This window comes from Triplophysa dalaica, chromosome 5 (assembly GCF_015846415.1).
Source record: "Triplophysa dalaica isolate WHDGS20190420 chromosome 5, ASM1584641v1, whole genome shotgun sequence".
Lineage (NCBI taxonomy): Eukaryota > Metazoa > Chordata > Actinopteri > Cypriniformes > Nemacheilidae > Triplophysa > Triplophysa dalaica.
Window position 1 is genome coordinate 2,963,298 of NC_079546.1, and position 26,234 is coordinate 2,989,531.

At 39.5% G+C, this 26,234-nt stretch overlaps 1 protein-coding gene and 1 long non-coding RNA gene across 9 annotated transcripts in view; one reads left to right on the forward strand and one right to left on the reverse strand.

Moving 5' to 3' along the window:
• Window positions 1-26,234, reverse strand: part of plekha5 (pleckstrin homology domain containing, family A member 5) — a 144,103-nt gene that overhangs the window by 64,440 nt on the left and 53,429 nt on the right. For 7 of the 8 annotated variants that reach the window (XM_056747866.1, XM_056747862.1, XM_056747872.1 and 4 more), the window contains exons 1-3: window positions 23,140-23,297; window positions 22,974-23,050; window positions 22,357-22,414 (exon numbers count right to left, since the gene is read on the reverse strand). In XM_056747866.1, the coding sequence (XP_056603844.1) occupies window positions 22,357-22,414; window positions 22,974-23,050; window positions 23,140-23,231 (227 nt within the window). In that variant the 5' untranslated portion in view covers window positions 23,232-23,297. Of the gene's footprint in view, window positions 1-22,356; window positions 22,415-22,973; window positions 23,051-23,139; window positions 23,298-26,234 lie in introns of those variants that run through there. The other variant, XM_056747860.1, reaches the window with a different exon arrangement.
• LOC130420544 (uncharacterized) lies at window positions 4,241-6,028 on the forward strand. The gene is made up of 2 exons (XR_008906659.1): window positions 4,241-4,457; window positions 4,924-6,028. It is a non-coding gene; the product is annotated as an uncharacterized LOC130420544 (long non-coding RNA).

Here is a 26,234-nt window from a genome sequence, read left to right on the forward strand (position 1 = left end):
CCAAAAACTAAAATTGTATTATCTTTATCATAATAATACCAAATAAATGCCACGCAAAACCACACAGATCACAAATCACACTTCTTATTTACTATTTTCAATTACAATGAATTACGTCTGTTCTGTCTCCCCACAGAAAATGACATCTGACATCTCCAGGCATGAAGGCACAGTATTCCCTAGGCACACGTAACAATTTAACACAACAGAAGTCACAAAGATCAAAGCGTAACCTCTTTAAACACAGACAAGGCATGTTTGTCATGCAGTGAAATATTTCTCTATTGTCATGATCAAATTGACTGCACATGACAGGTCAAACCATTGTCTCACATGTTTACATTTACATTTACATTTAGGCATTTGGCAGACGCTTTTATCCAAAGCGACTTACATTGCTTTATCCTATACATTTTACATAGGTATTTGCAATCCCCTGGGATCGAACCCACAACCGTTGTTAACGCAATGCTCTTACCACTGAGCTACAGGAAAGCTGTGTTAAACGTTTCCCTGGGCAGCTGCGTTGACATATGAAAATTATAATTGTGTTACATATAAACTCTTTGAGAAGCTTTCGACACACAGGTATGACAATGCTAACACACTGCCCTCCAGCCACAAACCGGGATGCTTTCAATCCTCACTGTGTTACAGACCTTCAGGAGGTAAAGTTTCTGGGCCAGAACCAAACTCACAACGTCCAGCGGCTCGTGTTCCCCGTTCATCCTCAGCCCAATCCGCTTTTATCACCTCACAGCAAACAGGTTTAGCATCTTATGTAACCTCATTAGTGTAAGACAGCCCTGAGCTGAGCATTAGAAGATCATCGTCTGGAGGAAACACAAGATCCTGTCAAACCACATGAGACGCGCTTACAAACCTGTGCATGGACATCTGTACATGAAACGCCTACATATCAGCACTGACACTGTTGTTCCAAACCATGGGATTTGGTCAACACCTGTGACAAATTTTTTTATTTCGAGTATAAGCTGCTATACTACTTCATATCAATACATCTCACTGCTCTAGTACAGTGGTTTTGAACAGGGAGGCCGTCGCCCACAAGGGGTCCCAGCTGTGGGACTTATTAGCTTATTGACTAATAATTTAAAACGAGACAAAATTAGCATTTAAGCATATTTTAAACAATTGAAAACCGAGGAACTGGAATCAAGCTCTGGAATATTTTATTGGGTAGAAATTTTGAGTTATTGTTACCGTGAGGGGGTTGTTTGAATATTGTTGAATACAGCTGGGTGCCTTGGAGTCAAAGAACCCCTGCTCAAGAGCAATCTGAACTACAGCTTTAAAACAGCTTGAAATTCAACCCATCCACAGCTACACCACCAAACTAGTCTAGAGCAATAAAACCCTGTTATGAGCAAAGAAACCTAGAAAAAAAGAAATCTACAACTAATTCAAAATAATGATCTAATGAAGCTCTTCACAACCCTGTTCTAGAGCGATCAAGCCTGTAGCTCGAACAACACATGCCAAACAAATCTACAGCAATCCAGGCACATTACAAACACACCAGTCTTAAATAACAGCAGACTTGTTTGACAGATTCATAAAGCCATTTTCTGATTAAGTACCATTCCACTTTCAAGAGCAACATTCACTTTTAAATGTCTCTAAAAGTCTCACAGGACGATGACAGAAACCGGCAGGTGAATTATTAATAGGGAATAGAGAAAATGGTGTAGAGAAAATCCTCCAAGGTAAAAAGGAACTGACTTGGATTTTATTCTGCCGTCTTCCCATAGAACGTTTGAACACACGAGCAGTTTCATATTATACCAACTAACAATGCACAAAGCAACCGGGCAATTTTAACACGCATCAAAAGAGATGGAGAGGAAAGTGGGGTGGTTATGAAGGACTGCAAACAGTGCTGAGGTTATGACACACTACGCTACATCTACACGGTCGGCTCTCATACTGACGTTTTATCATCGAGTCTGAGGTGGTCTCATGACATGAGGATCAAGAACAGTTTCATGTACAACAGTAAAGAGACCCAGGGGTGCATGCCTTATGGGAAGAATTGCAAAGAAAAAGTCACTTTTGAAACAGAAAAACAAAAAGAAAACTTATAGTGGGGCATAGAAACACATACATTGGACAACAGATAATTGGAAAAGAGCGTTATGGATCTTAACCCCATTGAGTATTTGTGCAATCAGCTAGATTGTAAGGTGCGTGAAAAGTGCCCGACATGACAGCCACATCTATGGCAAGTGCTACAGGAAGACTAGGGTGAAATGTAACCTGACTATCTAGAAAAACTGACAGCTAGAATTCCAAAGATCTACAAAGCTGTCATTACTGCACATGGAGGATTTTTGGATGAGAACTCTTTAAAGTAGTTTAAGAATTGAAAAATTCAAATTGTAATAGTAAGGTTGTCACGGTTCATGGATCTGTGTGCTCATTCTGTGTTCGTCTATGGGGTGGACCCCCTCGTTCTGCTTGTCAGCGTTGCCTAGCACCTGACGAGCTATCAGAACAGCTATCACATTTCCATTGGTGAGCTGTAATCACTTTTGGTACAAAGATTTTTTTCCTTACAGAAAATAAACATTAATATAAAAGAGTCCTTAATTGCTAGACAGTTGTTTGAAATGTATTTTTTGTTGTTGTTGCAGTTTATTAGAGTTTAATAATGATCTGTAAGTTGTACATGAACTCATGAATTGTATGATACTAGGCAAAGAATAAAACTTTTTATCCTCTTATCTGAACGAACGGCCATTGGAATGATCAGTGCATGCCTGGAATGAAATAATTATCTTCCTTTTCATGATTGTGCAGCAGGATTGTGCGATGGTATCATGCTGCTGATGCTATTTCTTGGAACTCTAAAGGAAGTGCCACAAATTTTCCACTCTCATGAAATAAGTTAAAATGAAAATGGTGCAGTTTGACAGGTTACAACAGAACACTGAATAATACGTCATCTGCTGTGGGCGTAAAGTGTCACAAGGAAATACTCTTAGTTCTCTGTTAGCTATATAAAGTTTTGAAGTTGATTTTTGTGGATTACTGCACACACTGACTGCCAGCCACCTGTTGAATCAACTGTTAATAGGAAACATTTGTCTCCTGAGCTGAATATATAACAGTTATTTTCTCTTATTTCTCCAGTAAGTATTTATTTGATATTCTAGTCTAGAGCAATAAAACCCTGTTATGAGCACAGAAACATCTACAACTACAAAATAATGATCTGATGAAGCTCTTCACAACCCTGTTCTAGAGCGATCAAGCCTGCTGCTCGAACAACACATGCCAAACAAATCTAGAGCAATCCAGGCACACTACAAACACACCAGTCTTAAATAACGGCAGAGATTCATAAAGCAATTTTCTGATTAAGTACCATTCCACTCTCAAGAGCAACATGCACTTTTTAATGTCTCTAAAAGTCTCACAGGACGATGACAGAAACCGGCAGGTGAATTATTAATAGGGAATAGAGAAAATGGTGTAGAGAAAATCCTCCAAGGTAAAAAGGAACTGACTTGGATTTTATTCTGCCGTCTTCCCATAGAACGTTTGAACTCACAAGCCGTTTCATATTATACCAACTAACAATGCACAAAGCAACCGGGCAATTTTAACACGCATCAAAAGAGATGGAGAGGAAAGTGGGGTGGTTATGAAGGACTGCAAACAGTTCTGAGGTTATGACACACTACGCTACATCTACACGGTCGGCTCTCATACTGACGTTTTATCATCGAGTCTGAGGTGGTCTCATGGCATTTCATCTCCTGGTTTCTGAGGTAATTTTGTTAAATTGCACTCTTTCACATTTCCATTGGTGAGCTGTAATCCCTTTTGGTACAAAGATTTTTTTCCTTACAGAAAATAAACATTAATATAAAAGAGTCCTTAATTGCTAGACAGTTGTTTGAAATGTATTTTTTGTTGTTGTTGCAGTTTATTAGAGTTTAATAATGATCTGTAAGTTGTACATGAACTCATGAATTGCATGATACTAGGCAAAGAATAAAACTTTTTATCCTCTTCTCTGACAAACGGCCTTTGGAATGACCGGTGCGTGCCTGGAATGAAATAATTGTCTTCCTTTTCATGATTGTGTAGTAGGATTGTGCGATGGTATCATGCTGCTGATGCTATTCCTTGGAACTCTCTTACGTTAAAGGGTGTGCCACATATTTTTCACTCTCAGGAAATAAGTTAAAAAGGAAAATGGTGCAGTTTGACAGGTTACAACAGAACAGTGAAGAATACGTCATCTGCTGTGGGCGTAAAGTGTCACAAGGAAATACTCTTAGTTCTCTGTTTGCTATATAAAGTTTTGAAGTTGATTTTTGTGGATTACTGCACACACTGACTGCCAGCCACCTGTTGAATCAACTGTTAATAGGAAACATTTGTCTCCTGAGCTGAATATACTACAGTTATTTTCTCTTATTTCTCCAGTAAGTATTTATTTGATATTCTTGATTATAGACCTAGTGATATTTTATACTGTATGTAAAAGCAGCATAATGGACTGTTTATTTATATTTTTTCTTTACTTTTACATCTTTACACTTATAAGATACATCACAGATTAACTAAAATGACAAAATTGCTTCTATACTCGATGCTTAGTTAGTAGAGTTTGTCAATTATAATAGTGCCCATTTTTAAAAATGTATATTGCCAGAAGATGATCTGATGTTAATACAATATAACAAATTATATGCTCTCTTCTGGACCAAATACAAGCCAGAATTCCCAAGCACTAATTCATATGGACAAATATCTATTGTGTACAGAGTGCTAGTCCTGCCACAGAATGACAAAAAAAAGTACCAAGATTGAAAAGATTTGTTTGAAAACAACCTTTCGGTGTTCTACATACCTGTAAATATTAATTCTTTTCTTTCTAAAAAAATTCAGATCTTCCCAGCTCCCATTTAAAAACATGGGCAACGAGACTTCACGTTCAAATACCCATGTGGCCAATGCAACCGGGAAGAATCTTCGGATTTTCTATGAAGTGGATACAATGAGGCTGGAAGAAATGGTGATAAATGTGGGGGGAGGGATAGAAGGTACTAAAAAATCAGTATCAGGGAATATTTACACCGACGTGAAGATGGTTTTTAAACCAGACACCCGGATCCGTTTCATTCACCTGCCGGCGAAAGAGACATGTAACATTTCCGGGGAAGGCACCATCTATGTCTCTGTCCTTGTGGAATGTATAAACAACAAAAATAACTGCACTAATGTCATCTGCGAAAATTTCCATATCCCCAGCGACCGGTCTTTCATCCTGACCGCCAATCAATCCATCAAATTGCAGAAGTATGGTGAAAGCATTTGGGTTGACGAAGACGGCAATAGACATCACCCTTAACTTTCCTCTTCAACCTTCTTTTAAATGTGGAGTGCTAATTTTAATAAGCAGATAAGATGGTTAATTGGAATATTAATAGTTTAGATCAGTGGTTCTCAGTCTTTTTGACTCCAGTTAAGTAGGACAAGTAGTGTTGTAAACACTTTATTTCATCATTGTTAGAAACATATGGTGAATATTTAGAAACATATTGTTTGCAAAAACTCTGGAAAATAAATTTGTGAAACGTAAACTTAAAACTACCACATTTCTGATGCTAAACATTTCTGGGACGCATCATTATTAAGAAATAAACACATTTTTACAATCAGGTTATTGGTTAATGGAGTGATGAGTTGTAAAATGACAGAGCTTAATCATATGGAAACCTCACCACAATGTGTATCATCAATAAAAACATTAATTTCACTATAGTGCTTTACAAATTTGCATTGTGATAAATGCAGAATAGATCATTTAAAAACATATTGAGCTTATTGCCAGTATGAGTATTAAATGATTAACAAGTATTAGATGATTAACAAAATCATACTGTTTTCCTCCAAAAGACATTGTCTTTTAAACACATCAACAAATTCTAAATGTTCCATAGCTTGACATAAAACTGGCTATCTGAAATAAACTTGACATTTTGCAAGCAAACTGTTTTATATTGTTATGTGTACCCATTGATGGAGAGTGCATGCATACCCTTTGTTATTCTATGAATAAATTCCCGTAGGCTGTATCAACTTTGTAACAGCTGAAATAATCATTTGAATGGGAACATTTACACAAAGTTAGTTGTAAATAAAAAAGTCGAGTAAAAATGCTTTGGTTCGCAGTGCTGCAAAACTCATGAATATTATTTTATGCACAATAAAATATTATTTTAAATCCCCTTTTTTGATAAGCGGTCATTTTTAAAGACTGATTAAGGGATATTTCACATAATATGTCAATTTAATCTATATTTAATCTCTGACTAACAAAATTATCATTCTTGGAATTTTGTTAGTCAGGACATGAACACATACAGTAGATAAGCACTTTAAGAACATGACTGATTGGTCTAGTGGTTAATTTTTGCATTCGGACTGCAGAGGTTCTGGTTTCTAATGGCGCTTTTCCACTGCATGGTACGGTACGGTTCGGCACGGCTCGGTACGGTACAGCTCAGTTCGGGTCGGTTTGCGTTTCCACTGCAGTTTAGTACCGCTATAGAGGGGGTGGGATTATTCATGCGTCGTTATAATTGCGCCGCCTCTAGTGCCGTGACATCATCGTAAACGCGCCACAAACAAACTCGCAACAAAGGAAGGAGACGGAATAGTTTTCTTCATTCTCGGCATGTGGATGTTTTTAACAGCGACGGACAAGCCTATGAGAATGATTGAGATTTACCCCAGAAGCAGAGACTGTGGTAGCAGTGCCACAGGCTGTAGAGGAGGAGGTCAGGGATGTTCGTGCAGGTGTGCTGCGTTACTTGATAATTTAACTATTCATGTAGCGTGTTCTGTAAAGTGAATTATCAACTTTTGAATATTTCAAAATGTACATTGTATCCCTTGTTTTTTTATTTATGTGATGGTTTTTATAATCATGGCATTAATCATTTGTCTTTTTCAAGAGGTTCATTATGTACTCATACAATAAAGCATTTTAAATATAGTCTGGAGGTTGTTTTTAATTGAAGCAAAACACAGATACAAAGGTAAAAATATAAACAGAGGACATACTCTGAAAATATAGCAAGTTCAAAAGTATATAAGTTACACAAGGCTTTTTAATTCCGCATCGCCCATCAAGCTCTCGCTGGATCCGCTCCTCGGCTATCAACGAGAGGAACGTCTGTGACGTTACTTCCTCAACAGACAACGAAACAGCTATTTTGTGGTTGATACAAAAAGGTGCGTTTGTTCAAACAGAAGTTGCGTCCGATCCTTCGCTGGCTGTGCTGATTTAAATCTAGCAGGTCGAGCTGTAGAGGAGGGTCTCATGTCGCAAGTTCAGTGACGCAGTAATGACGATTTTCTCCGGCCAATCGGTGATCAGTAGAGTTTACAGTCAAAGGCATTTCACGTTTTGGTAACGGTACGGATCGCTTGAACCCCGGCCGAGGTGGTACTAGGTACAGTACGCAGTGGAAAACCCCCCAAAAGTGAACCATACCGAACCGTACCGTGCCGTAGTATGCAGTGGAAAAGCGCCATAATTCAACCAAATATAACTTTTTAAACTAAAAGATGCGGGGAGACGAGAGTATTGGAAACACGGACACCTTTATTGACCATTCTGTATTTGAAAAAAAACCCAGCTAACTCCGGAATACATACGGCGACAACCACAAACTCTCCACTCCATCAAAGAGAACCTGCATGAGAGCATCGGTGACCAAGATGGCCACATCACGAACACCCGTCAACCATCACACAACCCAGCCATGGAAAACTCAGTTTATATAGGAAGGAAATACACTGCGTGCAGCTGCTCTCGATTAACAATTATCTCACCTGGTTACCCCCACACTTGAGAGTGATAGTTTAGTTTGCCTCAACTCCAGGTTTTAGGCACCATGAAAGTTGTTCAGCTTTTTTGCTCCATAGCAGGTTTTGTTCTGGTTTACAGATCGCTAACAGATGCTGAACCAATCAGCTGTGAGTAAAATGACATCTCTGCTATCAATTTACTCCCCCGTGTCTCTTAAATACACTTTACAAAAAAAATCTTAGAAATCCACAAAATTGACTCTTCATGGTAAATTATTTGAGAATCTAAATGTAGATTTTCAGCAGATAGTGTTCAATTTTATTTAAATGTCATTGCTTTTCGTTTACACTCTTTTAAGATAATCAATTTTATAAAATATTAAAAGCTAAAGATTGCTATGGAAAGGGGTGAACACCTCTCAAATCCCTTTCTTTCATGGACTCGAGATTAACATACATTATTTTAATTTAAGTTATAATACTTTTTACAACATTTACCTCTGTTTCTTGAATCTAACTGGATGAGAGACGTTCCATGAGCACTGATGTTCTCACTCCATCAACACTCAAAACACCTGCAAAGGTTTCCTGAGCCTTCAAAATGGTCTCTCAGTTTGGTTCACTAGGCTAAACAATCATGGGGAAAACTGCTGATCTGACAGTTGCCGAATGAGAAACAAGAGACCAAAAAATGCAGATGAGCAGAAGGCCACTGTCAAAGAAACCTGGGCTTCCATACCATCTCAGCAGTGCCACAAACTGATCACCTCCATGCCACGCCGAATTGAGGCAGTAATTAAAGCAAAAGGAGCCCCTACCAAGTATTGAGTACATATACAGTAAATTAACATACTTTCCAAAAGGCCAACAATTCACAAATAAAATAGTTTTTATTGATCTTATAAATTATTCTAATTTGTTGAGATAGTGAATTGTCAAGTCAAGTCACCGTTATTTATGTAAATAGTGTATCACTAATGTAAAATTACAAGATTAAACGGCCATTTTTACATTTAAAGATATTGAATTATTTAATTCAGTGATGTCATCATCCAGCTAAGTTCAGTTTAAATAGTATCGGTGCAATCAAGTCAGTGATATCGCTGGAAATGAAGTATCCCCAACTAACGGCAAGGAACCAAAACTCCATTGGTGACAGAACGGAGAAAAAACCTTGGAGAAACCAGGTTCAGTCGGGGGGCCATTTCCCCTCTGGCCAGACGAACCAGTAGTTTGTTCCAACTGCAGCAAAGTCAGATTGTAAGTGCTCGACTAGTTCCAGTGGTATTTTCCCGATGGCTGTCTAGGTAATGAGTTCCTCACTGGGGATCTGTCTCTGGGGCTCATCTAGATGTCCTGGTCTTCGCTGACGTTCAGAGCCACAACCGAGCATTTGAGAGTAGCCAGGCTTTTGTTTGCATTGCGACGAAGCTGCGCGCTGGCAATGCGATATTGCTGCGATTACTACGATTCTAATAAAAAGTGATCCCTTACATAAACACCTGAGAATAACATCATGCAGATTGCCTTTAAATCACTGCCACATATGCCGGGCCTTCAAAGCGGGAGCTCTAGTATTGCTTTTTAAAAATTAATCATATAAGCACATGCAGAGAGATTTAGAAAACATGATTCACATTAGATTAACACAAAAACAACATATCCCAACCACCAGTATGGTTATTCTCTCCTTGTAAAGCATTTGCGGGGGAAGAAAAATATCATGACCCCTTTGGCTGGGTGACACGGCCTCTGCAGGAAAGCTTCTGGGGTAAATGGCGTTTTGTAGTCTCAGAGTTAATATGCGATGCAGTTATGCCACGGCGAGACGGGTGAAGATCTGTCGTGCTTTAATGAAACCGGTGGACTGTGCATGGTTAAATATTTAAGCCAGAGAGCCATTACTGGAGCGCCATGCACAAGCTTTGATGATGTTCTCTGCTGGAGGTGAGGTCATTTCATGGTGCCACAGGAAAAATGAATAACTGCCAGGATAGAGGGATTGTGGGTGTATTTTGAGAGGTAAGAAGATCTGAGGGACCCCTGGAGAGCCTCCAGGTGAGTAAAAGCTGTGGCACATGTGACAGTTTTGCAACATTATTCATTAGATTAACTTCACACAGCGCTGCACAGTGTGTAGTTTATTGCCAATTTAGTTTAGCAGTATTCAATATTTGAAGATTAAATCAGCTTGAAATTAAAGTTTACGGAAAATAATCTGAATGGCACAGAAAAGCATCCCAAGTACTACTGGGCTCAAACGGGACGGGAACATACCCCTCATGTAAATATTTCAATGTCTAACTCATCCAAACAGATAAAATTTTGATACATTTTTTAAATGGAAAATAAAATCCCACAGATTTAAATTGCACATAGCAGATGAGACATAAAGGTGCGCTTTTGCAACTATTTCAGCAACAGCCAAGTGTTAACCACCCATCAACCACTAAGAACTACCTAGCAATTTATCCAACACTACCACAAATAAAACACATACCTGTCGCACGGGTTTATCACTTTTTTCAGAAAAAAAAAATGGAAGAAGTTTCTTCCCCAATCTCTTAAATCTGACTCACTGAAGTAACCTTTGTTGTGCACCTTATCAACCTCATAAGTCTCTGTCTCGTGGATGAAGATCTAGCACGCTCCTGTCAATTTGTTCCTCCTATCGCAATCTGACAGTAATTCATGTAGCCTGAGTGTTCTAATTAAATCAAGCAAAACGATGTTTCGAGGGTAACGTAAAACGGGGATAGACAGGGGGCTACGAACGAGCTGTAAATCACATCACGTGTTGTTATAAACATCATCTCCACTGCTTGCCATCCGGGCCGTGATTAAAACAATAACTCAAGAAGCCTCATTACTCAAGTTTTAAAGAGCAGCCGCGACATTCTGCACTTCATTAGTCCAGAATTCTCACAGTTCTCTGCTACACACATCAGAATCGGCACCACAAACTTGTTCATTAGAAACTAGCGGATTGTACGAGGCTACGCAAGACATCTTCAATTCACATCCTCATCCATCACTGAACTAACCCAATGCAAACCACATTAGTACATCTATTAAAACACACCACTGTCGCCACACCACCTTACCAGCACATCTGTTTCATATTAGCTCCCAGTCTTGTCTGCAACAGAATAAGGAATTCGCCGGAACACTTTGGAGTGTCGGTCAGTAAATGGTGCTATCATGCCACCCTCGTTGTGGGACTAAAATGGGATAAAGAGCTGGATTATCTGATAGGAGAGATTAATGGCAGGGTGTCCACATTAGTCAGGCTTATAGTAAGCGCTGAGGTGGGACGTCCCTTTCATGAGATCAGTGTATAAGTCAGAACATAAAAAGAGTGATTGTTCACAATAGTTAAAAAATAAAAAAAATCAGTCATTCAAGACTCTGTGTGTGACTCTTTCTTCAGTGGAACAGAAGAGAAGATGTTTGGATAAATGTCTCCGTCGCTTTGCGTTCATATAATGGAAGTCAATGGAGTTCAGTGTTGTTTGGTTTTCACCGTTCTTCAAAATATCTTCTTTTGCGTTCTGCAGAAGAAAGAAGCTCATACAGGTTTGAAATGATATAAGGGTGAATAATGGAACCATTTTCATTTTTGGGTGAAAAATCCCTTTAAGAAGATGGTTGCTGGACTTGTCAACTTCTGGCCGCTGATCAAAACCTTGAGCTCAAGTTGAGAGTATTCTTCTCCCAGAGTAAGAACGGTTTGGTTGGATTAGAGAATGCCAACATTTGCATGAATTTTGAATTCAAAACATTGCATGCGATGACAGCGCAGGCTTTGTGTGAGGCTCTACAGTCGCATGCTGCAGGGGAGGACAATCCCATAAAACTCTGGGTTTGGGCTCCAGCTTATGCGCTTGTGATTGACGAGTCACAAAAAGCTTTATAAATTCCCTTATTCTGAGAAAAAACATCATGTTGCCAACATTTGGATTGTGACTCCATAAACCGGCCAACATTCCACGATGATTCTAAACCTTCGACTGTTGTTTAGTACAATAAATACATAGAAATAGAGCTGTTGTGTCAAGTGGAAACCGGTCTGACGACATCTATAGTGTGAATATGATTAACATCTACTAAAGCAGTAGCAATAAAAGAAAACGGCGGCTGGAGGAATTAACGACTCCCACATGGCAAAAAGACCTGCATGACTGCTAATGGCCATCGTCTTGTACACACACACACACACCTCAACACTCCTGTTGGCTTCTTCAGCCAATCTCCCATTATGACAGTCCCCTCGTGTGCCAACCCAAACCGAGTGCCAAACGGGAAGTGGTGGGATTTACTAGTAGAGAGGGTATTAGAAAGTGGCACAGAAGCCAATGATCGAGCAGGGAAGTGCTCGACAGTAAAGCCAGCCAAACGCAATTGGTGTGCATCAGCTGTTTTCCTGCGGTTATCGCATGACTCCACCATGAGCGAGTTCTGGCGAAGAGATTTGTTGTCTTCTGGAAAAAGAACATTAAAGCTAGTTTTAATTTGCAGTGGTCATTCCTCGGTTTCAAGCCAATGCAGTGGATACACAGGGCTAAAACTTCAATTATAAACAGCACTACCACGTAAGCTGATTTAAGGGTTAATATGGGCATCGGGACGGGAGGGGGTGGGAAGCTTCACGTTCACAACACAGAAGCGCTTACAAGACAGATTAAATTTCACAGTAGATTACATCACCGCCTTGACACAACGCTCAATTATCCTGCCAATCACATCGTCCGTCTGAACTCGCCTCCCCTTGATAGATAGGGAAAAATGATGAAGCACTTCAACAATCTGACGGCTATCCCATAAAAAAAACACTTTCAGATTAAGAATACCCATCACGGTGACCAAAAAACATTGATGACCATTGCATGGAAACAAAACAATGAGACATTTTTCAAAATATCTTCTGTTGTGCTGCATAGAAGAAAGAGTCATATTAGCGTGAACAGGCATGAAGTCATCTCTGTGAAGCAGAATATTTCATGTTGTTTTTACAGAGACTCCGAGAGCATTTGGCACCAATTAATCTAAATCTGATAGTCGCACAACAGCAAAACACTTTAATCGCACAAGAGCGGAGTGCTTCATTACAGCTGATCCTTCGGTCCCCGTGGAAACCAGGAGGACATCCAATCTTTGATGAGAAACCTCAGGTCAGCGCACGTGGCCTGGCTGGACTTCATCTGCAGGCAAACCACACTTCACATGCTTTTGGGAAATAAAAGTAAGTACACACGGTGAATGCTTAATGCTTTAAATTCAGACAGATTTGATCGAAGCAGATATACAGTACATCTGGCTGTCGATTGGCTGCCTTAAATCAAAGTTTTCTAATTTCGCAGCCGCTGTTTATATCTCTTGATTATATGTATTGCTTCCTACAGATCCTTGGCTCGCGTTCAAAACTAAGATTTGCTGTCTATTGTAGTAGGAAGTAAAAATTAAATTTTCTTCCTTTTAAGCGGCAGCTGGCAGCCATTTGGACGGCGGCATGAAAGAGAAGATGAGAATAGATGAGAATAAATGCGACGTGAATATATGTTGTTCCGAAGCATCACCGTTTATCACGAGCCCCTACGATTCACTTTAGGACAGTAAACGCATTATTACAGTTCTCAGCGTACGGCTGTGCTTCCTCTGGATCAGACTTATCTTGGGAGTGGCCGTAAATTCCGCCAGACCACAAACCAAGCGGGACAGCCGTTTCGAAGAGGATCATTTACAGCTTCGAACTTTCCAACTCGCATGAAACACACACGAGAGCAGAGACCCACAGAAAACACTTATGAAGATGTTTCACAGTTCACCGGCTTCCAGCTCACCCACAAATGAAAATCATGTCAGTACTCTCTCGTGTCGTGATGCATCACACTCATAAAACCAAATAAAACAGTGTTTACTGTAGTTAAAACATGTTTAATTTTATAACGTTTAACGCAAACGTTCACACAAACATCTCATGTTCCAGTGGGAGGAAAAACCTACAGGTTTGGAACGTCATGAGGATGAGCAAACAATAACAAAAATATTTGTTCCATGTAAAAAGCATTCCTGCGAGGACTCGCTCAAAGAGCAAACTGGTTTAACATACCACCAAGTCACAACGAAGAATGTTTACTTGACCGACCTGATTTCTCTCCCTATTGCAGCACTTTCATCCCTCTCTTTGTCGTTTCCTTATCAACCGAACAGCGTGAAGCGTTCTGCAGGTCTCAGCAATAGGACCGGCAGGCAGAGCGAGATTGTGCCAACGACTGAGTCTATAGGCAGGTCACTCAAGGTCATCCTCCACTCTCTACGCTCAATCTGTGTAGTGTTCTCAATTCTCGAGAGAGACCCCTGACGATACAACCGGGGACGAGGATTAATGCGATAAATTTGTTGGGCTTTGGCTCTGAAAGAAAATTAAAACCATCAGGCGCAAATTAATAAAGCTTTTTGGAGTCAATTAGATTGATGATGTTGTTACTGGTTGGCTTCGACCTTATTCGCACCTCCCTGTTAGAAACAGTTAAAGAGAAGCCTCTGAACGCTGATAACTTGCCGTACGGACTGTAAATCAAGTCTGGTAGTGAAAAAAAAAGACTGAATTATGTAATTGGATGTCGATGCACACTGCAAGCTTCTAGACGTCTATTTACAAACATAATGAAACTCCATAAGGCATAAATACGTTAGCACGGGCGAGCCGGGGAAATTCATTACACAATGTTTCGGATTCTGTTTGAAAAGCAAAGCGAGGGACCAACTGTTCGTAACACTGGGATTATAAGACTAGAGACTTATGTTGCAAAGTAAACATTGTACAAAAGTAGAGATTGCAAATAATACTCCAACCTGGGTTCCTACACCTTCCAACCAAATCATTTTCCTAAAGATTTCAATTACTACGGTCATTCAATCATGAAGATTTAACCCATAAATTAGGATGTGATTAAATATTTACTAAATGTATTAAACAGTATAAAATGGCATATTTACCATAGAAATTTCAATGACATTTTTCCATGTTATGTTTCAACTCCCCATCACATGATGCATGCATGATGACTCCATGAGCTTATACAGTTGACTTGCCTCTTCATTAATTGAATTATAAACAGTAATCAAAACTATTTATCGATTGATAGACGCCTGCAGTTGAACAGGCGGGTTAAATGCCCTCTACTTTTAATTTAAAATAAATCGAAAACCTGAAATTGAATTCCTTCAATACCAATCCGAATTTTCCTCAGCTGTTCCTCCAAGATCAGATAAAATCATCAGACAGCACATCTGAACCTGTAGCATATGTGAGTGTTCTCTTATCACTGCACACAGACAACTAAATAAGAATGTTAGGACAGACCGGCTTGGTTAGGAGACAAGATGTGAGATGACTTGTACTGAGGTTCCTAAAACACAAACATTGCCCGGAGCCCAACATCACCAGAGAGTCTCTGCCCAGATCGACACGATGCATACCTTTATCAAACCCATATTCACAAATTGATGCACAAGATTTATAAACTCACAACTAATACAGACCACATCATGACATCACCATCACCAAGAATGTTATAAGGATGCTAATGAGGAGATTTAAAAAAACGTTTAATCTATACTGATCAATTCTGGACACTTGTGACAAACCTCAGTAAAATAAGAGTTAAATAAAGTAAACACAACCTTTGTATTAATGGTAGAGCACTAAACTAACATACAAAACCTTCATTCATGAGGGTTTGGTTGGGAAAAAAGGCAAGGGTTGTTTGATGTGTATTTGCTTAGTGAGGTAATGAGATCTGGTCCGGTAGCAATGACATCAAGAAAAACTTGAGTAAACATGACGAATCAAGCAGCGGCAGTGGACTTAAAGAGCCCAATATCGCTTTATTAATCTGTCTAATTGAGCAAAGACTTTAGGGAAAGTTCTCAGGGCTCATGAATTACCCAGAAAATTGATGACATTGTCAAAATTGGCAAAAAAGTGAATCTATTATCTTACAACACATGACAGCCGTCCATCATGAGAGGCCTGACTCCTGTGATCAGCAGGAGGGGGTAGAATGAGGTCTCGGTGCTCGAATCACACCGCAGGTCGCTCGGCGCTGAAGAGATGAAAGATGTTGTGCTGCAGGACAGGGCTGCATGCAGAGAGCAAGCGCTGGGCTCCATCCACCGCATCACCTGCACTACAGATCATCCAAGCATGAAGCCTGCACGGTCAGGGCGCTTTTTAACAAAGAGTCAGGCAGTCGCCAAAAGCAAAAAGAACACAATGAGTGCACAACAACTCTGAGATATCGCCAGGGGTTTGAAAGATCCTAATGAGAAACACAAAGTAGCATCTCAGCTGGCATCTTGTTTAAACCTCAAAGTTTGGCCCGGTTTCACAGCGTAGCTACTGGGCTGACCCAGAGATTGCCATGTTGTTGTCACACACCCTAGACTTAGAGTAGTTTCCTTAAACATCTATCCTAAGCCTTTAAACTGGTAAAAATTCAACCGTGCGAGCTGGTTAACACCATCATCAAACACCACCTCCCTCAAGAAAGAGCATCCGGTTGCCGACTATGAATTAGTGAGCCCTCCATCATCTCTCAAGCTGCCATCTAGCCATTCATTTATATGTCCACACATACGAATCATCCAAAGCCAATAATAGATGTCTAACAGCTGAACCACTCCCACTGGCTTCTGGGTCAATTCTGTCACTTAACTAAATGCGAGTTTCGTTCCAAATCCACACAAATCAACATGTTTTAAAAGCTCATCCTAAGACATTTTTTACATTATTATACAAAATGCGTCTTTACCCCTGACAGTTATCACTGTGACAAAGACAGATTTGGTTTCTTAGGAATAGACATAATTTACCTTATAGCACATTTTTTGCATTTCAATCATTTTGTACGTTTGGGTTCGCAACATTTTTTGACAGGGTTATAAAAAACGACTGCAAAATGGCTGAAAGGGCGTAAAGCACCGTGTCTACATGATCGGTCATTATCGCGACATCCCAGCACTTATTATTATTTTCTACTGATTCGCACAAAGTGTTGAAGAGAGTTGTCAACACCCGGCTCCCGTGTCAAAACAATCGACGGGTGATGCATTCATCTGCCCTTTCGCACCCTTTCTCCTCGGCCTATGACTGTCTGAGCGAGAGAGCGAACAAGTAAAAGAGACAGAGAGACAGAGAGAGAGAGGAAGGGAAATGGGTCCCCACATAACTCAAGTCACAGGAAGCATTAGGAAGCTTTTCATCAGTGTGGATCCACTCCACCCATCCATCGACCCACTTAGCTGTCCTGAAACCACAGCATCTCACATGATTCATTCTGTGGAAAACCAGCTCAATGTAAATATATGAAGACCATTAGAGATGTTTCATTCAGCAGTGTTTACAAAGACAAACAACAAGGTGAAACTCCTGTGGCAGACAGAGATCGGATTCATATCAATTCACAAACAAACAGACAGACAAACACAGACATACTCAGGTTTTTGTTTGACTTTGTCATGTAAGGGTCAGGGATAATGTACAAGCGGAGGTAAAGGGGCTTATTTTGTGATAACAGCCAGCTGCTTGTACATTGTCCCGCTCATTACATGGCTACTTGCCACATAGGAAAAAAACTGGACATGGAATGTGAAATATTTTATTTCCGAATTCAGACCTTCTACGTTTCCTTTGGTTTTAAGGTAAGAAACAACGATCAAATCTCACGAACAGCCAATTTGGTCAAATGATTTGTAAATATCGCATATATGTTATTAAAAGACATATTTATATTTAACTTAAAGTTATTTGCTTAATCCATTTTACCGTGTGACATGTTATTGGTTTTGAGCAGTTGTTATCTGGGAATAACGAACCTGCAAATGTTGCGACTGGCCAATCAGAACAAGCCGTGTAATAAAGACCAATAAGTATATCACATTGAGTTGAATTGCTTTCATACCAGTTAATGTCATGTTCTGTCTTGGTTTGAAAGCAATAGAAGAAATCTGCACAAACACACAAAAGTAATGTGTAAAACTACAGATTTAACAAACAACTAGTGTAGTAGTAATTAGGTTTCTAAATGATAGTTCACCCAAAAATGAAAATGATTTCATTTATTCACACTCAATTCATTCAAACCCTGCATGACGTTTTTTTTCTTCGGAAGAACAAAACATATATTTTGAAGAACGTTGATAACCAAACAACACTGAACCCCATTGACTACAGTGCATAAACACAAAACTACTGAAACATTTCTCAAAATATCTTTTTTGTGTTCCACGGAAGAAAGACTCACATACAGGCTTTTGAACAACATGAGGCGAAAAAAACGATGAATGAATGTTTTTTTTTAGTGACCTATACCTATATCTATAATAGCAACATAAGTTTCTCTATTGAAATATATATATTTCAAACATGGACAACAAGCTAAACAACAATAAGCATCCTTTGGAACAAAACAACAGTGCTTACTAAAATATCCTTACTGAATATACACAATAGGGAGATCTGAAGTCTGACAGTGATTGTTTATCGTTTATTGTTTACAGTAACGCTAGGTTTATAGTTATAAATGTTGTACATTTACTTCCACAGTCACAGGGTATTATTGGGGATGAATTTATAGGGTTTGCAGCTAAACTGTCGGCACGCTAAAACCCTCCTCGTCATGAAGCTGCATCTTTAAATTAATCCAATTTACAGCATGACCACAAAAAACACTACAGCTCAGAAAAAAAAAAGAAAAAAAAAAAACTTGCTAACCGACTGGTCAACCTTCATAAACCGATTCCTCACATCTACACACAACACACACTGTGGCGCAAACGTACGATAAAATGAAACTGGAACATAAAGTAAACCTTCAGAAAGAGCACGTCACACTGTTATGTGACCTTTGCAACTTTCTTCAAATCCTGCCACATCGCTCCATTTATTCCCCACTCCAGTCTGAACCGCCCAGGAAAAAGAAAACGGCCACAGATTGCATCTCGAGAACAAGTGCACTTAAAACAAGGACTGGCAAAAGGTTACTCCATTCTGTCGCAATCTGTCTGAGTAACCTCGATGATATCATGACTTGAGTGCTTTTATTCCACTGCATTCCCCTTAACATGCAACACAAGGGATGAGTAAGACACAGGGAGGGATAGCAAGCCCCGCCTCCCGTCATGACACCCAATCAGCACTCTGTTAGGCAGTAGGCGGAAACTAATGACCAACGTGCGCTGCTTCACGAGCTGTTTATTTTGCAGCATTCCCAAGACGCTGAAACAGCTGCCAAGCGAAGCCAAAAACAGAGCATAGGTTTTCAAGCGCGCCCTTTAAACTCCTCCGAAGACTGCCGTAACTTTCCTTCATCACCACTTCAGATGTAGATCACAGGTTATCCTTTTTACTTCAACGTTTGTTTGACTCAGAAGATTACAGAAGAAGGCAACAGATCACAACAATGAGATTTCACACTCACTTCCCACTTTTTACCAATGACACGCATCTTTAAAAACAAAATTAGCACCAAATTAAGTAATGATGGATGATTCTGTCACAATCAGTGATTTCACTGTATCTATGGAAAAAGAGAATTGCTCAATAAGAGAGCAGCAGCAAGTGTTAATGATGTCATTCAATTTAAAACAACAAATATTTATATGTATCTGAAAATATGGTACAAAAAGCTTCAAATATATTATATTTTTTTAGATTTTAATTAATTATTCGAGGCCTGCATACATACTGACTAGAAACGAAGTAGAACAATATCTTTCTACGTCTAAGACAACAACCACAATACATCAGAATCATAGTAACCATTGCATTTATTGCAATTTTTAATATGACAAATAATGACTTTGAAACGTGCCATAAGCTTCCTCTTTTCTTTTCCTCTAATCATAACTGTTGCTTAGAAGTATGAGTAATAGTAAGAGATGGGTCAAATTCCCTTAAAAATCTCTTTTATAAAATAAAATAATTGCACCAGATAGACCTTGACAAAGGTAAACATCTATTATGTTCTTCTGACATTCTCTATTCTCTAGGAAGACCTATTGTTTCATAGTCATGTGACAGTGATAATATTGAGACAATTTTGCTATTGCTTTAACACAATGTCAATAATATTGTCACAATGTGTGCATCAATGTGCATCACAGTACTCGTGTTTCAGAATATGTAGTTTATTCAAGGCTTTCAAACATTTTAACAAATAGCTTTAAATCCCTTTGGAAAAATCATTCTGAATCCACTAAAAAACTAGGCGGTCACTGTTGCGCTCCACTGAGAATAAAAAGTATCACAAATGAGCTTGCCTGCATTTCTGCTTCCTCTTGCTAGTCATGCTATTCCTGGATGACATAGAAAAAGCATCCTTGTGTAATGCAGTGTTGTGGACGCGCACGGACACTTGGATCAAACACAACCAGTCACTCCATCTAAGCATTCTGAGCCTTTCTCAGCAAGACCCTTAGCGACTTTATGCCATTATAATTAATGACCCCGTATCACTCTCACTCACAATCTCAGGCCATCCGCCATCCGCGGTAATGTGAGCTAAACCGGTTCCCCTAAATGTCATTGGTCAATGTACAGTCTGTCCTTCCATACTGATCAATCAGAGTTCCTTGTGTTGCATTCATGGCCAGAATAAGACATCAAACTTCCTCAGGTTTGATCTACAATCCTACATCATATAAATGTGTGAGAACCGCTCTGCACCTCCAGCTGTGCACCGGTAGAAGAGTCCAGGGACTCGGTGTTCACGCTGGACGAGCACTGTACGATAATCCACAGAGACGAAGGAACGTCCATTCAAGCAAAAGATGATGCACAAAACACAGTCCCTGGATTTGTCCGACACAGAGATTTGGTGTTACATCACTGGAGGGATTCGTTAGATGGGTTTGCTTGTCCTGAGTGTGTTCATCCGAGTAAAGCGGACAGTGATGCATGGGCCTTAGGTTTGTGGGTTTGTGGGTCTGGGGTCTCCAGTTGTTGTGTCCTGGGTTTGAGTATGAAGGGGAGGCACTGAAAGAATTGTGATGTCAATCCTGACACAAATAAATCTGCTCTCAGCAGTCAATCCCAAAACGCTCCGTGAAAGAAACCACATACATAGATACACAACTTATGTACACACTAAGTAGAAGGAAATTCAAGTAATGTAAAGAAGTAATAATTATGTTTTTTCTGTATAATTGTCAAGACATGACCAAACACGCATTTTATGCAACAAGGATCCTCAATGAACAAAACATTAGCTTGCTACAATATCAAAACTATTAAGCAACGCATTCATCTGGAGAACAAGTGACCTGTGTATTTTTCGCAACGGCTTGCAAGCTTTCTGCAAACCTCATCCTGACATTTCATTGGTCTGCATCCGTCCTTCAGGACCCTTTAAGAGGCACAGAGTGGCCCTTCAAACCTCTCGAACAGAAAATTTGAAATATCAGTGTCGGTTCGCTCATAGCCACAAATCTATTACATTACAGTTCAGTTCACTCGATCCAACACACTGCCTCCAGTCACCAAACACAACAAGTGAGTAAAACATGCTTTGTTCCAAGATATGCTTCTGTGAAGTACAACTCAAAGCTTTCAGCTGCAGGTTCATTTGCTGTGAACTTATCCAGAGCGCAACAAATTGCATAATGAAATTGTGAAAGGTTCACATTTTTCACACGAGATATGCAGTCAATTAAACAAATTTCACGCAAATGATGAAGATACGCCTATGATAATACTTCAAAGATAGTTCACTCAAAATTCATCATTTACCAAGTATGACCCATCAGACTCAAACCTGTATGACTTACTTTCTATCATGGAAAACAAAAGGAGATGTTGGGCATATTGTTAAAGACTGAAAGCCTCCGTAACAATTGACTTTCATTGAAAAAGAAAAAGGTCAACATTTCTTCTCTTATGTTCCACAGTAAGAGCTTTACTGGATGAAATGATTTTTTTATCTTTGGTTGAACGAACCAGGCAAGCCTTAGTTACATTATAAATAACACAATGAGGACATTTGACACAACAAATGGCAATATGTTGGTCTACACAACAGCTTCGAAATCCCAAATTCTCCTAAATTATTAGCAAATCATGCCAACAACCCAAAGCTTGGTGAACAGATGTGTTCACCCAGACACTCCCAAACAACAAGTCAAACACACAGCCGACTAAAATTAAGGGTTCATATGATTCACCAACAAGCTGAGCCTGTTCAACCAACCGCTCTGAATCACACGAGCCTGTCAAGCCACCCGTCACACTAACGGTTAATACTTTCATGTTTTTTAAACGAGGAGAGAAGGTCTAATGCGCCCTTGCGTGCATTCTGTGCGAGCGGAAGCATTTCTGGAAACCCTATGGCATGTGTGCATGTGTGTGTGTGAGGGGGCGGCAGGCTGAAATCACTGCTGCTGTCAGACAAGCACAGGAGAAAGAAATATCCTTCTTCCACCAACAGCCGACATCCAACTCACTTAATAAAGCACCGCGCTCCTTCGAACGTATATCCTTCCTCCCATCCAGTGGGTAAATCTGAAAAAGAAAGAGAAGGAAGAATAAGTTCGGCGTGCACCCTTCTACACCGTGCGCTCGGATGCAACGGGCAGCATATCATGCCTGTGATCTGCAGTGCTTCTGGATGCTCACAAGCACTGCTGTGTTCCCATGATTGCATATCAACACGTCAATTCACCTCAGCTTGCATTTTAAGGGTTGACAGGGTACCTCAAATCGAATGGTGTAATTTAAACAGGATTTTGATGTTCTTGTGAATTTTAAAAAGGGGTATTTTAAATGACGATGAAATACTCTTGCAATAATAAACATTTCCCCGCAGCTGTCAAGGCATTGCTGCTGTCAAACGCAACAAATGACATGGCATCCAGCATCGTGCACGTCACGCGTTTCGCCACAAATGCAACAGAACAAATGCAACTTTGTATCAAATATTGAGCGTCCAGGTGTGCTGCATGCGCGCATGCAACGCAAACGCATTGACATTGTGTATGTTGCGCATTTCTACCGCTGCATCTCGTGCTGCATTCCCGCGCACATTCTCCTCAATCAAACAAAGATATAAATGTATTATTACCCGATGTTTTCATGTGTCCCGTAATGACGGCTTCTCCAGTTACTGGATGCAGCCAGGTCGTACTCTTCGCTTCTTCACTGTTGGGTGAGAAAAAAGGAGAGAGATAAGGTGAAAAGCCCGCGACGAGTCGAACCCACACCCGACTTCCCCTCGCGCGGATATTTACTTGATAAAGAAGACGCGTCCGTCCCGGGTCACGCCGTAACTCCAGGAGGAAGGCAGGCGAGACAGCCACTCCGGGTTTAGGTCCGCCGCCATGACTGAACACTGAGCTGCGGCGCTCGAGCTGCGCGCCTCCGAACCGCTCGCGCGCACACGCTATTTCTTAGCAACAGTGTCCTGGGCGCGGGAGGGAGGAGCGTGGGAGAGGGGCGGGCGTACGCACGGACACGTCACAGGACGTTTTGTGATTTTTTTTCTTGTTTTTTATTTACGCGGAGTGCAGTTATAAGGTCTTAATTCAAAGTGAGATTAATTGAAACCTGATTAAAATTAAATCAAACTAAATTTGATTAAAATGTGAATTATTTAAATAATAAATATCAAGAAACAACACAGTCTGCAGGACACACGAACGCAAACAATCAATGTCAATCGTTTTTTCTGCAATTGGTGTGAAGCATCACTATACAGTATAAGTTAAAATAAAGAATCGTAAAAGCAGTTTTATAAACAGATATCTAAGAAAATACATTTGAATAAAATGATAATATAAACATACGTTTATCTGCAGGCCAATTAAAATGACTTAAAATAAATAGTTTAAATAAAACTGAAGTCAAAAAAGTGATCGTCCAGAGAGCATCATTTCAGAGGGCGTTATTTCAGCACACAATAGTCAGTTTAAATGTTTAAAAACTGAATTGTAATACTTGTACAAGGTTTATAAAACTAAACAGCAGCAAACCGAAAAGTACTCATATAAAAGACTTGGGATTTTATTTGGACTCCTGACCAAAGACTGACATGAAAGACTTGACCTTAAAAGGTAAGACTTGACTTAAAGTGATACTTCACCCAAAAATAAAGATTCTGACATAATTTACTCACCTTCAAGTTGTTTCAAATCTATATACATTTCTTTGTTGTAATGAACACAGAGAAAGATATTTGGAAGAATGCTGTTAACCAGCCAGATTTTGCCCCCTTTGAATCCCATAGTAGGAAAAATTACTATATCTTTTTTTTCTGTTGAACACAAAATAAGATATTTTGAAGAATGTCGGACAGCAAACAGTTCTGGGACACTTTTGACTACCATTGTATTTTTCCCTACTATGGTGGTCAATGGGGGGCAAAATTATCTGAATTCGGAAAAACTCGAAGGTGAGAAAATTATGACATCATTTTCATTTTTTGAGTGAAGTATGCCTTTAAAACTCAACATGTCTGGTAGCAGAGCAAGAGAATTCTGTCATTTATCGCTCATGAAATTTCCCAAAATAAAATGTACTTTACTAGACACACCTCTGTGTAGGTGTGACCTCTGTTCAGGATATCTCAGTTTCAAGAAACTTAATACAGCATGGTTTTCTTAAAAAATAATGTACATTGCACCTCCAGTTCTACATTTATATTTTTTATGTTTAATTAATTTTCATTTATTTCTTTTTCAATTTCTGCCAAAAATAAATGGGCCCTGAGGGATTGTTACAATGTACAGTTTGTCCTAAACAGATGTTTGTTGACTAATCTCATTATTTCCTTTGGGTTGTTCAATGGGGACATTCAGTAATGTTTTACTGCAGAGCTGTTTTGTAAAAAAATACTATACATTTCAACTTGTCTGTGCTTGTCTAATCTCTATCATCTATGTGTCATTTTATTCATGAGTGACTAATTACTCAGTGCTGGTGTATATTAACAACAGGTTATGTATTTGATGTAAATCAAATAAACTAATAACATTTGTATAACAAATATGTGTGTTGTTTACCAGATTTTTTGTTTACTGTTTGTTTATCCAACACGGCACAGTTTCACATATTCACACTTTCACAGATTTGTATAATGTGATAAACTCGTGCAGTGCGTGTTAACCGGAAGGAATATAAATAACTTACCGTTGAGTGTTCCTTTGGATCTTCAATCTTCATTGAGTTTAATTTGGTCCTTATAGTTACTTACTGACTTGTAACCAAATACTCATCTCCGAACATTAACTCTTATTAAAGTCTTTATACTTAAATGTGTTTCAGACATTGAGAGACCCTATACAGTAGTCTGTAAACCAGCAACAAATCCACCCAATCAGTAATCCAGTCTGTCTGAAGGCTTTAAAACAGATTAGTGCTGGTGTCTAGAATACCCTCTGTGGTGCTTCCTTATGCACTCAACACTTATTAACTTAACATTGATGCTAGGGGGCCGTTGCCATGCAGTTGCTAAGGTGTTTAGATTTCTAGCACACTCAATGTGGTTAATAGAGCGATGTGGCATTACCAATAGAGGTCAATGGTCACCAGGCATCAGAGGGTTAATTTTTAGGGTCATGGGGTCTGTTCAAAACACTAACTTTAATAGAGATGATTGTGAACAATTATGCAATCACTGATATGAATAAAGCAAGCACAACAGTTTCCTCCATAGCCTGTGAGTGTATACCACGCACGTAATTAGTCACAGCTCGATGGGTACCCGGTGAGGAGTCAGGGTCCCGGCTCCAAACGTATTCCTCGGCGGGCCGCTCTAAGCTTGCCGCATCCTCCCGGACCCGTCAAAGCTACTCAAGATTTTCATCAAACTTCCAAATGTTCTCCGGGTCTTCTGTTCCCACAGTTATTAAATGGGCTGCGAGTTGTTCTCATAATGAATATTGATGAGGTTTCTCGGTACTGAAGCCTGTCTGAGGTGAGCTTCAATCCCCTAATGCATCACTCTGTTAGATGGCTGCTGAATCGTCTAGAGAGGAGTTTCGGCTTGGCCCGTTATCCACCTTTAGCTTTGCGTGTTTTGCTGGATATTTAAGAACAGTAAAGATGATTGTAAAACACGTTTTGCAGCGTGGGCCCAAACGCTGACTGATGCTATGCCACATGGATGTAGAAAACTTTTTTTGTTATATTTATTTCATTTTATTTAATATTATTTGATATGATATATTTAGTATTATTTAATCTAATATTCTTATTTTATTTCTTATTTTGTACCATTTAGTAGAATGTGAGTCTGTTTTCATAAATGAAGGTTACAGTTTAGTTTTTAATCTTGCAAAATTAAATTGACGTGTGCAGTGATGTGTGGCACTTTAATCCTACATTA